This window comes from Chinchilla lanigera, unplaced genomic scaffold, assembly GCF_000276665.1.
Source record: "Chinchilla lanigera isolate Chin_1 unplaced genomic scaffold, ChiLan1.0 scaffold00137, whole genome shotgun sequence".
In the NCBI taxonomy this organism is placed as follows: Eukaryota; Metazoa; Chordata; class Mammalia; order Rodentia; family Chinchillidae; genus Chinchilla; species Chinchilla lanigera.
In genome coordinates this window covers 2,340,388-2,358,385 of record NW_004955538.1, presented here as the reverse complement: position 1 = coordinate 2,358,385, position 17,998 = coordinate 2,340,388, and the positions used below count along the sequence as shown (strand labels likewise).

The window sequence follows — 17,998 nt, the reverse complement described above, 5'->3', positions numbered from 1 at the left end:
TTAGGTCCTTCAGTGTTTTATTCTTGTGTTGAACAATGCTAAATCTATACTTGGGGTTGGCTTCATCAACCTGTTCTTTGTTTTGTTTTGGTACCAGGGCTCAAACTCAGAACTTTGCACTCGCCAGGCAGGCACTATGCCACTAAGCTATATCCCTGGTCCTTCATCAACTTTTTCAACTGTGGGCCCTGAGGAAGCACCACCAGATGGAGGAGCTCCCCGACCAGGGAAGCCCCCAGGTATTCCTCCAAGCATGGCACCTGCACTCTGGTACAGCTTCGTAAAAATGAGACTGCAGCCTTTCTTCAGCTCCTGCTGATGTTCAAATTCTTCCTTTTCTACAGTCTGATTCTTATCCAACCAGCTGATGATTTCATTACATTTGTTAAGAATCTTCTGTTTATCTTTATCACTGATCTTGCTCTGAAGTTTCTCATCTTCAACAGTTGCTTTCATAATGAAAGCACAGGACTCCAGTGAATTCTTGGAGGACACTGTCCCTCTGATTCTCATCTTCAGCTTTGTACTGCTCTGCTTCCTAGACCACACGCTTTATGTCCTCCTTGCTCAATCGGTCCTTGTTATTAGTGATGGTAATCTTGTTCTCTTTTCTTGTACTTTTGTAAATGGCAGAGACATTGAGGATGCCATTGGCATCAATATCAAAAGTGACCTCAATCTGAGGAGCATCACAGGGTAGAGGAAGTGTGCCTATGAGTTTAAACTTGCCAAGAAGGTTGTTATCCTTGGTTGTGGCAAGTTCACTTTCCTTTTTTTTTCGTCTTTTTTTGAGACAGGGTCTTGCTCTGCAGTTCAGGCTGGCCTTGAGCTCACTTTGTAGTCCAGGCTTGTCTTGAACTTGCAACGATCCTTCTGCCTCAGCCTCCCAAGTGCTGGGATTATAGGCGTGCGCCACCATGCTCAGCGTTCACTTTCATATACCCAAATGAGCACACCAGGCTGGTTGACGTACTAATTTTATTTTATTTACTTATTTATTTTTTTCTTTTTGAGACAGGGTTTCGCTATGCAGTTCTGGCTGGCCTTGAGCTTACTTTGTAGCCGAGCCTACAAACTTGCAATGATCCTCCTGCCTCAGCCTCCCGAGTGCTGGGATTACAGGTATGTACCACCACACTTGGCAATATACTAATTTGAAATAAATTAAAACAACTTTCTTTAGAAATTAATCCCTGTCATATCATGAATTTCACAAAACATGCAAAAGAGATGTCTATAGAGTTCGACAGTAAGCGTAGCACCTTGAGTCAGGAAAGCAATAAACTTAGGAATATTTGCCAAATTTCAAGCTTATACGATCCAACTTACAAACCTATTTACAACATATAGCCCTCAAGCCATAGAGGGCTACATGTTCTACAAGCCCACCAAAATGGTATTTGAGGAGGTTCAAATGGTACTGCATCCCCAGCAAAGTGTTAAAATGGTTTTATCTCATAATATAGCCCATAAAATTCTATGGAATCAAAACAGTATCTGTATTACATTTTTAAAGTAGTTCTGGGTAGTTCAGAAGAATCATTTAAAAAATCTCATGGAAACAGTAATATTTTTCTTAACATTCAAATAGCAGAAATGAATTTCTTTGAGGCTTCCCAACTGTTCTGTTTTTGTATTTATGATTTATTCTCTGTTTTGAAACTAGCCCACTTAGATTGCCATAGGACAGGTACTTTGAACTGTTTGCTATTCAGACAACTAGCCCATGTCAGAACACTCAATGTGAAATATCTTAGTGCTGACTAAAGCACACTTAGCAATTAGGAAAAACAAAAATTAAAAATACTACAGTCCAAAAGGTACACTTCACTGTCATCGGTCCTCCACACCATCCCTATGGCTTGGTACAGGACACATGGAGAAAATAATAAAACTCATTTACAATTTAAAAATTTTATCAGTGATATCTGGTAGCTAAATTTCTTTGAAGATTTGTTGTGTTTTTTTGAGACAGGGTCTCTCGTTGTGCTTTATTCTAACACTATAACGTTCCTTTCCTGGAGGCCTTAAATGAACGTATTTTAAATTGTCTTGTACGTATACGCATCTAAAAGAATAGGGATAAGGGCAAAGTGCCCATGGGTACGGGTTGTTCAGTAACATTAACTGGAGAGATTAAGCACAGTCTGGGTAAACTAAGAAAATTCTTCACATTCTTTCTGAATGGATTATTAAAAACAAAAGCTAAATTTTATTGAGTGCTATATGTGACTGTGGTAAGTGGTTTAAGACTCAGTATGATCTACACAATCCTACAAATCACATTATTGAAGATACAATGCAACTCCCTCCTGCTGAGTTTACACTGACTATCCGTCAGTGCTGGAACTGGGTCTTTTTGGAGACTGTCATCAGAAGGTAGATGATTTGTATCAGGAGCATTACAGCAGAAAGCAGGCCAGCCATTAGGCTGCCAGGCTTCACAACAAGCCTTAGATGGAAAACCACATACACATGCTTGTGCCAAAACAGGAACCCGCCAGAGCCCATGCATTCCCAGACACCATGATTAACTTCATTTTTCACACAGGAATGCTGGTGAAACAAAGACTGCACTAGTAAGAACCATACATAAAGCTAATTTTAAAAAGAAAAAGCTGAAAATATACTAAAAGTCAATATCCTGCCTGTGGCAAGAGGAAAACTATTTCGTGAACTGAAACATGGTTCCATGATCGGAGTAGGATTCTGAAGGAGTTAGGGTTTACTAAAACATGCGAGGCCCTTGTTGAGTGAATCCTCACATGGTGATCAATCACGATCACCCATGGAGCTCGGCATGGTGGCACATGCCGGTAATCCTAGCACTGAGGAGGCTGAGGTAGGAGGATTACCACAAGTTCAAGGCCAGCAAGGCCAGCATAGGCTACACAGTGAGTTCAAAACCAGCCTGAACTACATACTGAGATCCTGTTTCAAAAAAAAAAAAAAATCATGATCACTCAAGTTGAAATTCTGTACAGGTGCATTCAGAAGAGTGTCCAATATAGTCCAGGCTAAAAAATGGAGAACTGTCCTTACGTAAGACCTTAACAGGCCCTAGCACCCTGTACCTCACTTTAAATTAGTGATGAAATAAGAACACAAGTGTGAGAGAAGTGGTGATCTGACTGAGTCACCTATGGAAAGAGAAGGAGCCCTGCAGCTGACTGAAGACTCAAGCATCAATCTTAAGGGCAAGAAAATTGTCACATTTAGTACCTTAGCTCAAAGTAAAAAACATGACTACTCATTCATCCTTCAAACTCAACAGTTTTATAGTTTTTATATTTATTTAAAAGATAGAAAGAAGGGCTGGGGATTTAGCTCAGGGGCAAAAGCGCCTGCCTGACAAGCGCAAGGTCGTGAGTTCAGTTCCTGGTACCAGAAAAAAAAAAAAAAAAAAAAAAAGATAGAAAGAGCCTGACATGGTGGTGTACACCCGTAACTCAGCACTCAGGAGGCTGAATCAGGAGAACTGCTGAGAGTATGAGGCCAGCCTGGGCTACAAAATGTATGTGCCTCAGCTCACACACATACAGTGATGAAGGTGGGGCAGATAGAGGGCCCTGGGTTGAGCAACCTTAGAAGTTTGTGTTGTATACTTCACAAAGCTGCTTACTCTAAAGGCCAAAAGGAGCCAGATAGAGCAGTTGTAAGAATCAGAAGGCTGTGAAACAAGTTTCCTAGTGTGGTGGATTAACTACTGGTCAACTTGTGACACCCAGCTGAACTGAGCCAGCATGGCGCTGGGTGTGGAAGGCCCACCTAAGGATTGTTGTCAACAGCGTAAAAGGAGAACTGGAGGGGGAGATGGTGTGCTGTTGATTTTCCTGGAGAAGCTTGTCACGCTGGTTTTCCTGATATGAACTCAGCTGTTCTCACTGTTGGTAGAGCTCAGGTCCTTGATGTTGCTGAGGACGGTTGCAGTTCTTTTCGGGTGTTCTTACCTTGAGCATCGCTTCCCCGGCTCCAGTGCAAATCCCTCAGCCTGTTGTCACAGATCCTTCATTCTGCTAGTGCAGACTTTCTGGCTTCCACCACTGACCTTTGGGCCTTCCCAGTGCAGATCCTTGATACAGACTTGCATGACACATTGTTGTAGGCTCTAGGCCTCCAGATGGACTCATGGAGGATACTGCTATGGGCTCTTGATCTTCAGCTGGACTCATGCAGGAAGGACACTGTTGTGGGATCCACACCTTCAGCAAGAGTCTTTGGGTCTCTAGTGTGTGGACAGATTTCTTGTACTCTTCTGCATTTTACTCTTTGGGTGAATACTATACAAAAATCCTATAAATTATGTATCCTGCATTAAATCTATTCCCTTCAAAACCCTCACTACAACACCTAGTTCTACAGAAGGAAATCTAGCCTCAGAAACTTTCAGTCTTCTATTAAGTCACTTGTGAACTAGAATAAATTTTATAGAACTGAGAATGGAACTGCATTAGAAGAAAATCTACCAGACAAGAAAACACTAATGTCGCAACACACACATAAGAGTTGGAAAAGAGAACTATCAGAATGTAAATATTTCTAGAAATTCACTAACTGATAAATAATCTTACACAACAAGCTTAGCCTCATCAGTTCAAACTAAAGTGGCATTTTGGAACAGGGACATGACAGGTTTAAGGAGAAGGAGATCTTTCTTAGGCAGGCATAGAGGTTACTGTTCACATGGGTCATCTGACTCATAGGATCTAATGTAGACAGAAACCTTCAATTTCAGGAAGAAACCACTTTGATGCCAGACACAACCAGACAAGTTGGGAAGGGAGGGGACAGCAAGATGATGTGAACTCATTTCACCGATTTTTACTCTAGGACTCACATTTATGCTCTCACTCAGAATTTAGTTTACACTTTACTCTTCTAAAAATAAAGAAAACTCTGTGTTAGTCTGGAATTTTTTAAAATATAGAATATATATTTAAGTACGTTCTCCAAACCTAACCTTTTTCTCTTCTTGCAAACTAACATACCTCACAGTCTCTGAACCTACCTAATCGAATTTCTGTGACTACTATAAATCCTTTGCTTCATAATCCCAAGGAAGTTATTTGCATGGTATGTTTTCCTTGCAGATCTACTACCATATCAGTACTCATGTCTTTCAGAAGACTGACTCTCACTCTCTTCTGGATACAGCTGTGCCTCTCAGATGTACACTCTGCTGCTCTACAGCCATATGCACCTCTGTGGCCAACTGCAGACTCACTGAACACATGCTAGCCTCGCTGGGCTCATACCTTCCAGGCTGCAATCTGCCCTACTTTTGGCCTCTGTTCCAGTTATTCATGTGTACAAAATCATCTCAAACAACAAAACAACAGCCTATGATCTACTTTCTCAAAGAAACTACCCTGGCTGAATTCAATCCTGTTCTCTTCACACATAGCCAGGAGAAAAATGCTCTAGATGACAAGAATTTGGAACCTCAGTATTTTGCTAAAAATTAGAACTGAAATTTAACTTACCTTCAGGCAATATTATTATTTGAATTTTGATGAAAACTGAGAAATAAGTAACGCACCTCCATCTCTTAGGAATAAAATTTTTTCTTACCAATAGGCGTAATTCCATACCTGTTCTCCTTGCCATTCTGAATCACTGAGTGTCTGTCTGCAGTAGTTCTCTCACTGCAAACGTAAGTGTTTCGCCGCGTCATTCCACCAGATGCTGTGCTATTCTGTAAGAAAAAGGCATTTTTGTCTTAAACTATTAGTTAAGGATAGGCTGGGTGTAGTGGTGCATGCCTGTAATCCCAGCACTCGGGAGGTTGAGGCCAGAGATCAGCGGGAGTTTGAGGCCAGCCTGGGCTACAAAGTGAGTTCAAGGCCAGCCTGAACTGCATAGTGAGACCCTGTCTCAAAACAACAACAAGCAGGGCTGGGGATTTAGCTCAGCAGCACAGTGCCTGCCTGGCAAGTGCAAGGTCATGAGTTTGATTCCTGGTACTGGAAGAAAAACAAAAAACAAAACAAAACAAATCACCCATTTTGGGCTGGGGATTTAGCTCAGTGGCATAGCGCCTGCCTGGCAAGCACAAGGTCGAGAGTTCAATTCCTGGTACCGGAAGAAAAAAAAATTAAACAAAACAAAACAACAACAAGTAATAAGTACAGCCTGACAAGGAAAATATAATTCATCTATATAAACATGGGTACAGAACACAGTGTTTAAATAAAACTGAGCTCAAAGATCAAGAGTAACGTGAAAAAATCAGAAAAGAGGATGAGTACAGCAACTCTACCCTCTTCTGGCAGAGTGAACGAAACAGCTATGACGGATGACTCTGAAAAGCTGGTGTATACTAGTAATGTAGGAAGTCACAGATTATCACTTTTTTTCTTATTTCACAACCCCCAAAAAGTTGTTCAATCACTAGTATTGCAAGAAAAAAAAAAAAAAACAAATACTTTCAAAATTAACAACATTATAGAGCAAGGTGTGGCGGCACACTCATGTAGTCAGAAATTTTTGGGAAGCTGAGACAAGAGGATCTTAAGTTTGAGCTCAGCCTGGGAAGTTTAGCCAGAACCTGTCTCAACACTACAACCACCACCACCACCACCACCACCACCACAAGAACACACACACACACACACACACACACAAAATATTCAATAAAATAAAAGCATTAGGAAAACATCTATATGATACTGGATTTGACAATAGAGCCACAGATCTAACACTGAAAGCACAAGCAAAAAAAAAAAAAAGGAAAATAAAGCAGACTTTAACAAAAGTTAGAACTTGTGCATAGAAAGACATTACGAAAATAAAAAGAACCTAAACCACGAGAGAAAATATTTGTAAGCTTATATGTGATTAAGGTCTATTATTCAGAACTTATAAAGTTCTCTTACAACTCAACCACAAACTCATCCTGCCATCTGAGATGGGTCTCACTGTGTTGCACGGCTGGTCTCAAGCTCTTAGGTTCAAGTCACCCTCCCACCTTAGCTCCTGAGCAGCTGGGACCACAGGCACATGCCACTGTGTACGTCTTGAAACAGTCCAACTGAAAAATGCAGGACTGGAACAGACATTTCTCCAAAAGCCTACAAATGGCCTTATATAACATGAAGAATGCTCAGTGTCACTGGTCATTAAGGCAGTGCAAATCCAAATCATGGGAAAGACTTCAAACCCATTAGGATGGCTCTAATAAAATATGAAAAAAAAAAAAAAAAAAAAGTGTCACAAGGTTAGGGAGGAAATAGGAACTCTTGTATTGCTGGAAGAAAAGCAAGAGAGTTCCTGTTTAGTTGTAATGGAGTTTTAGGTGCAGTTGCTATAGAAAACAGTTTTGGAGTTCTTCAGAAAATTAAATAACTAGTCTATCTAAAGATGGTCAAATAAACTGTGTTATATATACACAATGGACTATTATGCAACCCTAAAAAGGAATGAAATACTAATATAAGTAATTCAACTTGGATGAACCTTAAAGTTAAAGAAGCCATGCACAGAAGGATGCACACTGCATGACTCCATTTATACAGAATATTCAGGACAGGCAAATCTATACCATAAAAAGCAGACTGAAGATGCTATGGGAAAGGGGGGTGACTACTGAATTGGTACATGGTGTTTTCCTGGGGCATGGAGAGTTCTGAATTAGAGGGAAGTGCTGGCTGCACAACCTTGTCCGTGTAACTAAATGTTATCATACTCTATCTTTTTTTTAAGTACTGGGAATCGAACTCAGGACCTTGTGCTTACCAGGCAGGGCTGTGCTGCTGAGCTATATCCCCAGCCAAGGCGCATACTTTAAAGTAGTTCGTTATGTATCATGATGACTTCATGTCAATTAAACTTTAAAAATAAAAATGAAAAAGGGACCAAAGTCACAATGAAGGAGTTTACCATAAAATTCACTTTATTATTATTTTTTCCAGGGCCTAAGAATTAAACCTAGGGCCTTGCACACGCTATGCAAGCATTCTACATTTGAACTACACCCCTAGCCCAATAATTTTTGGGGAGGGGCAGTACTGGGGGTTGAACTTGGGGTCTTCATGCTGAGCAACATCCACAGCTCTTTTTTAAGACAGGGTCTCACTCAGCTGCCCAGGCTGGACTTGAACTTGGGATCCTTTTGCCTTGGCCTCCCAAGTGCTGGGATTACAGGCCTGTGCACCACATCCAGCCTAATCCAAATATTTAATCAAAGCAGTCACCTTTCCCACAGAATGAGCAGGTCCGCACAGTCAAACTCCAGAGGCAAATGAGAGAAAGTAGTGTTGCTGCCATAGCTTGGATGAGTACCCCCATTGGTCCACATAGTAAAGGCTTGGTCTGAGAATGAGACTGAGGAGGCAGGTGTGAGACCCTTGAGGTCGGGCCCAGCAGAGTCCTTCGATCCCTGGGGTGTGCCCCCAAACGGACAGGCTCAGGAAGCAAGTAGTCTGCTCTGCCACCTGCTCTTGCCAGGATGTGTTATCTAACTAGAGGGCCACAGCTATAAGGATGTCCTACACTGGAATGGAATTCCAAAAATTGGCACCAAATTTATAAGTTAACTGCCTCAGGTAGTTTGCTATAACTTGAAGCTGATTAATACAAGTGTCAACTATTCTTTTATGTGTAGGTAAGTATGGGTAGCTCATAAAGCTCAGGATATACGTTGCAAGGGCAGCATATAGATGAGTTAAGAGCATCAGGAATAGAAAATCACAAAGGCAGAGAATGAAGTCCTTATCCCCTTTGTCAACAAAAGTAGGGTGGTACAGCAATAATCTCATGGCATTTGCAGATCGAAATAAAAAAAAGACCAAGCATGATATCAGAGGATGAGACATAACCCTGGCCTCCCTGATGTACTCCTGTCCTTAGAAGGGCACAAGGAAGGGTGCCCAAGGGAGCAGCAGGTTCTCGAGGCTCCTATCTGCCTTTTTGAGGGTGTGGGGTTGCATTCCTCTCAACCTGCTTGCAAAATAACCTGAAGGTTGCTCATTTCTCTACAAATTATTTCCAAAATTACTTCCAGGAGTGCAAAGAATAATAATTATTGTGCTAGATCAGACAGAACCACTTTAACCCATAGGAAAGGCTTCTGAAGCTGAATGGATTTTGATATAATTTAAAGAATACCACCTACTCATGGGGGGATATTTTAGTATGGGTATGGATTCAAAGCTGGTTCTGGGCTAGCAGGGTACCTTACACCATTATCTAACCTTCCTTCCTTGTCTTTACCTTATACTTAGGTGACCCACTTCTCCTGTACATGCCAGTTCTTAGTGTAAGCAGGTCCTCCCTGGAGCACAGTGGTGAACCTCCCGGCACTGCACAACACGCTTCTGTCTGCTGTCACCTTTCTGCATAGACAGAGTTTTTTGTTGGCTCCCTTTGTCTGACTATGTGGTCTAAGACTTGGCAGACGTGACTAACCAGAAAGAGCCTTTGCACACAGGACTGCGTGACATCTCTAGCATATGGGAGGTATGCTGTAGCTTCAGTGTTTTTCTCCCAACAGTAAGTTCATGTTGAAACTTAATCTCCAATGTAACAAGATGAAGAAGTGGGTCTAGGTTGGCATGATGGCAAAGGCCTATTATAATCTAAGCTACTCAAGAGCTAAAGCAGGAAGATTACAAATTCAAGGCTAGCTTGTGCTGCTTAGCAGGACCCTGTCCCAAATGAAACAAAAAGGGCTGAGATATGGCACAGTGTAAACGCCTTGAGTTCAATTCCAAAACTAGGGGGAAAAATAAGAACTGGGCTGGTTAGGGGGCCATTAGTGCCTTATAGAAGGACTTGAAGAGGCAGGGTCACAGCTTCTGTAAAGATAACATCCTCTTCTAAATGATGCTGCAACATCTTGGAGGCAGACTATAGTCCTTATAAGATAAGGAACTGTGGCCGTGATCTTGGCCTTTCCAGCCTCCAGAACCTAGGAAATCAATTTTTGTTCCTCATAAAATCACCCAGTCCTGGTTGGGCATAGTAGCACACACCTGTAATCCCAGCACTGGGGAGGCTGAGGCAGGAGGATTGTTGCATGTTCCAGACTAGCCTGGGCTACAAAGTGAGCTCAAGGCCAGCCTGAACTGCATAGTGAGACCCTGTCTCAAAAAGACAAAAACAAAAAAAAAGGACAAAAAAAAAAAATCACTCAGTCCCAGGTATTGTGTTATATCAACAGGAATGAAGTAAAACAATGCATGTCTCAGTCCCAGGTATTGTGTTATATCAACAGGAATGAAGTAAAACAATGCATGTCAGTAAGACATACCCACAGTGCAGTAAGTGGGATTCCGAGCATGGCGGCCTAGCAAAAGGACAGAGGAGACCCCAGAGTGTAAGGGATGGACTCAGAAAAGCTATGTCTAGCTGGTTGCAGCCCACCAATCCAACGATACTTACACTGGGGACAGCAGGGCTTTTCTTGCGCTCAGGAATATCTGCCTTGTTGGGATTACTTGCGTTCCCAAGCATGGGGCTGGCTGGCGCGATTCCCTTTCCTCCCATAGCACTGCTGCTAGATTTCCGAGAGGGAATTCCATCTTCTTTGAGGTCACTGTCTGCAGTGCTGGTCTGACTCCTCTTTGGATATGCAACAACGGAAGGAATAGCTGGTCCAGCTAAAACAGAAAACCTGACTCTTTAAAACACACCTTCGCATTTTATTTTGTGAAAATTAACATTTTTTCAGATGGTCTAACACTGCTGCTCACCTCAAAAGGGTAAAACAGTAAAATCCTCTTAAGAAGTTTCCTATTTACCTATGTTTACCATCCACTATAAATGAATTTCATTTTAAATTTTCATTTATTGGTCCCTAAATTTTTTTAAATTAGTAAGTATCCAGAGTTGTCCTTTGGAAAGAATGTAAGGGGGTGGTGGCTGTGTCGCTGCATAGATAAGGAGATGCACAACCATCATACAGCATGAGCTGTTCCCTTGGTACAGCTGAGCAACATGTCCTTTTCACACAAGAGGCACTTGCATCTTTTATAAGAGAACAGTACAGACTTCATATATTATTTCTTTTGAAATTTTATCTTGGGTTTTAACAAATGCACTCACAGTCTGTAGATAAACAGGAATTTGAGTTGAAAGGGGAAGGTGGTAAAAACAGAGGAAAACATTTTTTCCATAAGTGACAGGGAGGAAGTAGGCAGAGGTTCTTAGTCATAGCTTTGTTTCAGGAGGAGCCTGCCAGGCATGGACCAGTGGTAACCCAGATGCACGAATAACTAGTTCAATGGTGAGTCACCTGGAGACCCCAATGGTGAGATAAAAGAATTTGGAAATAAAACATTAAAGTTAGTGTACTTATCAGATGTGATGCCCAGTAGAAATCTTAAGGTACAGCAGCAAATGCTCATCACTTATTCTAAGGTGGAAGAGACCATATTTTAGTTCTTTGAAAGGAGGGAGACACACAGTAGCTACTTCTTGGACAAAAAACTAAATTCTAACTAATTCAAACTAAATTAAAAAGTAAGGATTTTATAAATGGGAGAAGACCAGTTAAGGTCCAGGTTGGGAATTTTAACATATAAAACAAATAATGAGCCACATATAGGTTGATATTAGCCTTACTATTTATCTTTCATCTGATTTGCCTTTTTTTGGGGGGGGTGGGGAGGGTCTTTCTGAGACAGGGTTTCACTATGCAGTTCAGGCTGGCCTCAAACTCTCAAGGTGATCCTCCTGCCTCAGCCTCTCCAGGTGCTGGAATTATAGACATGCACCACCATGTTCAGCTTAATTAGTAAATGTGACAGAGAACCCGGGGCTGGGGATTTAGCTCAGCGGCAAAGCGCCTGCCTGGCAAGTGCAAGGTCATGAGTTCGGTTCCCCGTACCGGAGAAAAACAAAAAACAAAAACAAAAACAAAAGTGACAGAGAACCCTTTAAAAATCTGGTAAAGATCACTCTTCCCAGAAAAGTACGTGCACAGTGCAGTGGATCACACTTGGGTCTACAGTTAAAAGCATAGCTTACAAACTGGGCATGGTGGCACACACCTGTAATCCCAGCACTCAGAGGATTATTAGCGAGACCCTGTCTCAAAAAAACCAAACCAAATCAAAACAATCCTCCCCCCGAAAATCCCAGCACAGTTACACTGTGGCTAGAGAAGTGGGCGCACACCCAGGGAAGGTAGCTACTGGATCCAGCCCTCACCTGTTCCCCAATGTGCTGTTTGCTAGGGGTCACATGGGGACCTGTCCCGTTTTAGCACTAGAAGATCACAGAGCAGCCAGATCTTTCCTTTGCTCTTCACTACCATCATTTTCATAAAAAAAGAAAAACAGCTGGGGATTTGGGCAGTTATTAATTTTCTCTATAAACAGATTTCTGGAATATTCTTGTATGGACTTCTTTTTAATATCAGAAGTTACAAGAAAGAAAGCTTTTAGAGATTATTATAATAAAGATCACTCTAATGAGGTATTCTAGAAGACAAACCACAGGACTAGGGATCAGGTCCTGGCGTCTGCCTCAGGTATTCCTTGCTTGCCCTGTAATCTTGGGTGACTCAGTGGCTTCCTCTGGGCTTATTAATAAGATGGAGGACTAGTGAGTATATGATACCCGATTTAACGCTCCTACTCCTGTTAATCCCATGGTACTTGGAACTGAATCCATGGGTGTTCTATCCCTGAGCTACATCCCCAACACTTCTCATTTTGAGACAGAGTTTTGCTAAATTACCCAGGCTGACCTGAACTTGTGACCCTCTTGTCCCAGACACTGCAGGTAGGTACTGCTAAGCCTTGCCTAAACGTCTTTTTATTTCTAAAATTTTATGAGCTGGGGGAAAGAGGCATTAATAATCTAGATGGAATCTATATGCTTACGAAGAACAAACTTATTAAGATATTCAACAGAGAAATAAGAAAATTCTGTTATTAGATTTCTTCTCAGATTTAGGAACAATTCCTTTTAAACCGTATGGTTTAGGGCACTATGTGGGCATCTGCTAGCTGCCGTGTAATGCACAGAGATCGACAACCCCCTTGTCAACAACACGAGGACACAAAGAGACAGAGCCCCAGATCACCACTTGAGTTCCAAGCACCATGAGTGCACATCCTGGCAAGGTAATGATTGTGATCTCAGTTTGGTCCCGAGAACAGACAGGGTGGATGGTGCTTCCTTGCTGGTGTACCATGCTGCTCTGGGCCAAGTACTGAGACATGCAGCAGCAGGAACAGAGGTGAACACCAAGCCAGCTGTCATTATTTTAGTGTAAAACCCAAGCTGTGCACACTTGGAATGCTCTGTGTAGTTCTCAGTTTCAGACCTTGAGATAAAAGAATGGAGGTAAAAAATATCCAGAAAAGGAAAACAAAATAAACAAGGGATGAACGGGGACCCTGCATGACGATTATTCTTAGAATTTAGACCCAGGCTAAAAGTAGTTCTTGAATCCTAGAACACTGCCTGTGACATTTACATTTGTACGTATAGTTACCAGTGAATAAATCACCATGCTAGTTATTTCAGGACTCCAACACAAGGCTGCCCTAAGGACAGGATCCCTATAGGGCTGCGTCAGCACACTCACTGGGGCCTACAGCCTCACCAAGGAGTGGCTCCTTTGGTGGAAAGTTAGTGTGAGCATCGTCTAGCCACAACAACAGCAGGAGTGGAGAGGAGAGGAAAATGACAATAAAAATGTAAGCCAATCCAAATCAGAACTGAGGTACCACATATTCTTGAGGGCTGCCCTATTCAACAGGTTGGTCACTGGCCACGTGCGGCTACATGTATTCACATGAACTGAAATTTAAGAACATTCCATTTAAGTGTTCAATAGCTTCCAGTAGTAGGAGCCACTTGGCAGGATTGCACGGATACAGAACACTCAACAGCACAGAGTTCCATCACACAGTGCTGCCCTAGAAAGTAACCCAGGCAGAGGCAAAGAGATGAACAGCGCTACAGGATAAGGCAGGAGTCCTGGAGGGCTGAGCGTGCACTTTCCACCCAACCAACTCTCACCCAGTAAAAGCCTACTGAACAAAATGTACAAAGGAGACGAGAGCCTCAACCAGGTCAGCACCTGCAGGAGTGCCACACAATGCAGCAAGTGGATACCAATACAGTTTCTATCCCAAAAGGCACTGTGCAAGAGGATGGTCCCCCAAGAAGCCACTGAGCATCTTAGACTCACCATGGTCACTGTACCGCCTCTGCTTCTGGCTGGAAGAAACACTTCTCTGCACTTTGTGGTGAGGAGACTGGCCAGTGCTGTTGCTGAGGTCACTGCTTGGCCGCACCTTAGCAAGTGAAAGGTTGCTGCTAGAACTGGAGTCACTAGCGTCCAGCTAGGGGAGAACAAGAAGAACAGCAACCACACAGACCCCAACAGCTTGTCAGGAAACTCAGCTTCTCATGACCACAAACCTCTCAAGAGTACTCGCTGAAGAGAGAGTAGGTCACAAAGTACAAAGTGACAACCCTATAGCTGGGCAAAGATATTGTCCTCATTACTGGGGCAACTCACAAAGGGGAATGCATTAGTGTCTTCTTTCTAAGCTGTTTCAAATAACTACATTCTGTTTATTTCATTTAATATTTTACAACCATTCCTAAACTGTTAATGACTATAGGTTAATTTATGAATGCCCATGTTTATGATACTATCCATTATATAGGGTTATTATCTTCAAGTTAAAGTAGTAGCTCAGAAAAAAAAAAGCAGTAGCTCAGAATGGCCATTTACAGATTTGTTATTTACAGGTAAATTTAAAAATGATGTGTCAAATATGCCATATATAGTAAAAAATAAAAAATAAGGAAACAGTTTACATAAACTGAAAATTTCTAAAAAAGAATATTTTAGTTTCTCCTCTGATTACTCTTACCTCAGAAGATTTTCTCCCCAGCAACAAATATGTAGCTGTGATTTCGTCATATTTCATTTTACTAAGAGATTCTTGAATTTCTTCTTGTGAATATCCCATTCCCACCATAATATCTAAAAGAAGGGTATAATGTGATTTATATATTTTGTTTGGATAAAAAATCATTGTGTAACAGAGTAAGATCATTTTCTGTCTTTGACCTAAAAGATTATATACTTTCTAACATAAATGAGCAGCTCAACATTTTTATGAGCTGCTGGGTGCTGGTACAGGAAACTGTTGATAGTAAGTTAATAAATATGACAGAACAAAGAAGCTGATCTATACATTTTGTGCTTAACTTCCTCTCATTTATATTTGATGAGACAAAACAGAAACATTACACAGGCACAGACACAGGGTTACGAAGCAATTACCTATTCTTTTCTGGTCTGAGATGTTTAGTTCTGGTTCAATGAATGGTTTAAGTTCATCTTCCTCATGCCCTGCATTGATCCACCTGTCCTTCATGATTTGCTGAAAATGTAAACTGCTCATTAGCATTATAAGATCTCAATAATCAAAATATTTACAAAAATATTTCATTGAACTAGAGCTTAAAAAGTAAATTTTTCCTGTTGTCGTTTTGATAACACTTTCTGCTTAAAAAACACCAGGAAAGTGTTATCTAGTATATCATACCAACCAAGGACAGTTCTGAAAATACCCACCATGCCCCAACCCACTTGTGTGATTACCTCTAGAGTGCCACGCTTAATTGGGTTTAGCACCAGGAAGCGTTTGAGAAGGTTTTCACAGTCTGTGGACATGTAGAAAGGGATTCTGTATTTCCCTCTTAATACTCTTTCTCTCAGTTCCTTTGGAACATAAAGAACATAAAGAAAGAAAAAGTAAAAAAAAAAGAAAAAGAAAAAATAGTGAGTCAACTTTTAGGTTTTAGAAAAACCCCACAAACACTGACTATAACCCCTAAACTGATATAAAAATATTAATTCATACAACTTTATAAAAATCCTGTTAGTTCTGTGAAGAACATAGCTACAACTGTTTCTCATACCTTCAGATTTTGTCCATCAAAGGGTAGTGACCCACTGACTAGAGTGTAGAGAATGACGCCGAGACTCCACACGTCCACCTCTGGCCCGTCGTATTTCTTGCCCTGGAAGAGCTCTGGGGCTGCATATGGAGGACTACCACAAAACGTGTCTAGTTTATTGCCAACAGTAAATTCATTGCTAAAACCAAAATCTGCTATTTTAATGTTCATATCCGCATCTAACAATAGATTTTCAGCCTAGGGGGAAAACATCAAGACAAAAATGAAACTTAAACAAAATATAATCACAATTATAACTACATTAGGTATTTCAAAAACTTTCTGTAATGACATAAAGTTAACTATACCCTAATAAAATGACAACACACTATTTCTAGAGAAAAAAAGAAAACAAATGAGACTAGTTTTTTAACATTACCAATTGATAACAGGCATGACATATAGATTAAATATAGCACTAATTTAAATACCCCGAAACAGGAAAAGTTTCTATTGCTTTTTCAATAAAGAATAAGAAACGGCCTTTTACATTTAGAGGTATTTGCTCTCAGAAGACTGCTACAGGGCTAGGGAGATAGCTCAGCAGCACAAGCACCTGCGTAGCAAGTGCAAAGTCCTGAACACAGTACTGGGAAGGGAAGAATCCCCAACACACCAAGAAACAAAGCACAGTAACTTTCATTTACTTCAACCAACATTTATTCTGTGGCTATTACAGAACAGAAAGTAAGGTGAGAAAGAAATTCTCATCTCTCTCCTTGTTCTCACCCTTGAATTCTGTGCTTTTGGTCCCAGCAGCCCCAGGACCTCTGCCATAACAGAGGAGGCACCCACCACGGATGGGGTCAGCACTGAGGGGGTGGGTGGGCAGCTTCCTAGGGCAGGTGAAACCAAAGCCCAAGAAGGTACAGCCTACAGCAGCAGGTGTTGTTTAGGCAGAATAAAGAGTGTGAAACCCACAGTGAAAACAAGTCTCCTTCAAGAGTCGGAAAGACTGTGTGGGGGAAAAGGAGCAGGCGCAGAGCAGGGCATGCAAAGGCACCCACATTCCTGGGACAAGAGGAATAAGGCAAGAGCTACCTATAGGTGCAGCTGGACCTCAGGGTCTGCCAGGTAAACTGCTCCTGTGAGCAAGGCTTGAGGCGCAGACTCAAGGGAGGCCTCCCATGGGGCCCTGCTATAGGAAAACCCACTCGTGAACAATGTGGGTTCTAGGAACACTGAGCACACCATCCAGGTGCCTGAACACCCTGGGATCCCACCTGTCTAGCTGTGAGGACACTGCCCTACAAAGATCAACCTTCTGCCACGTTAACTGAAACACGAAATGCATTAACACACTTCCTCTCCCTTCCTCCCTCCCGTCCGTCTTTTTTATTTTTTGTGATACTCAGGATTGAACCCAGAGGCTTCACACTGAGCTATAATCCCAGCCCTTATTTTTTAAACTTTGGAATAAGGTTTCACTAAGTTGCTAAGATGTCCAGGCTGACTCAAACTGGTGATCCTCCTGCCTCAGCCTCCTGGAGTGCTGGGATCACAGGCACACACCACCACCATGCCCAATTTACTTTATTTTTAATGCTTCTTACTATAACTTGATGAAAATGATTCAGTTATTATAGGATTTTTTTCTTATTGAAGAACACAATCTATGCTTATTTGTGAAATGACCCATGGGCGGATAGAACGTTTGCTTAGCAAGGGTACCTGACTCACCTTGAGGTCTCTGTGAACGATCCGTTTCTGGTGGCAATATTGCACTGCAGACACGATCTAGAAAGAAGAGAGGCAAGGGTTAGTCACCCTGTGCAGACACAAAATCAAGATGGTTAAGACCTCACTAATGTCCCCACATACGAAATGCTCAGAGAGCTCCTGAGTGTGGATTTCTGAAACAATTTTCTTAAGTTTTGACCTTTTCAATTCAGAGCAATTCAAGGGTGAGAACAAGGAGAGAGATGAGAATTCTTTCTGTTCTCTCTACTGGGGATTGAATCCAGGGCCTGATTTTGCACTGAGCCACACCACCAGTCCTTTTTTATTTTAAGAAGAGGTCTTCACTAAGTTCCTCAGCTGCCTAGGCTGGGTTCAAACTTTT

General features: G+C 41.7%; 1 protein-coding gene across 1 annotated transcript in view; it reads right to left on the bottom strand.

Moving 5' to 3' along the window:
* Positions 1–17,998, bottom strand: part of Mark3 (MAP/microtubule affinity-regulating kinase 3) — a gene marked incomplete at its 5' end in the record, with an annotated part of 96,984 nt that overhangs the window by 11,819 nt on the left and 67,167 nt on the right. Inside the window, 8 exon segments of the mRNA XM_005410775.2 lie at positions 5,592–5,695; positions 10,381–10,598; positions 14,147–14,300; positions 14,841–14,953; positions 15,257–15,356; positions 15,578–15,697; positions 15,898–16,134; positions 17,617–17,673. Of these exon segments, the coding sequence (XP_005410832.1) occupies positions 5,592–5,695; positions 10,381–10,598; positions 14,147–14,300; positions 14,841–14,953; positions 15,257–15,356; positions 15,578–15,697; positions 15,898–16,134; positions 17,617–17,673 (1,103 nt within the window).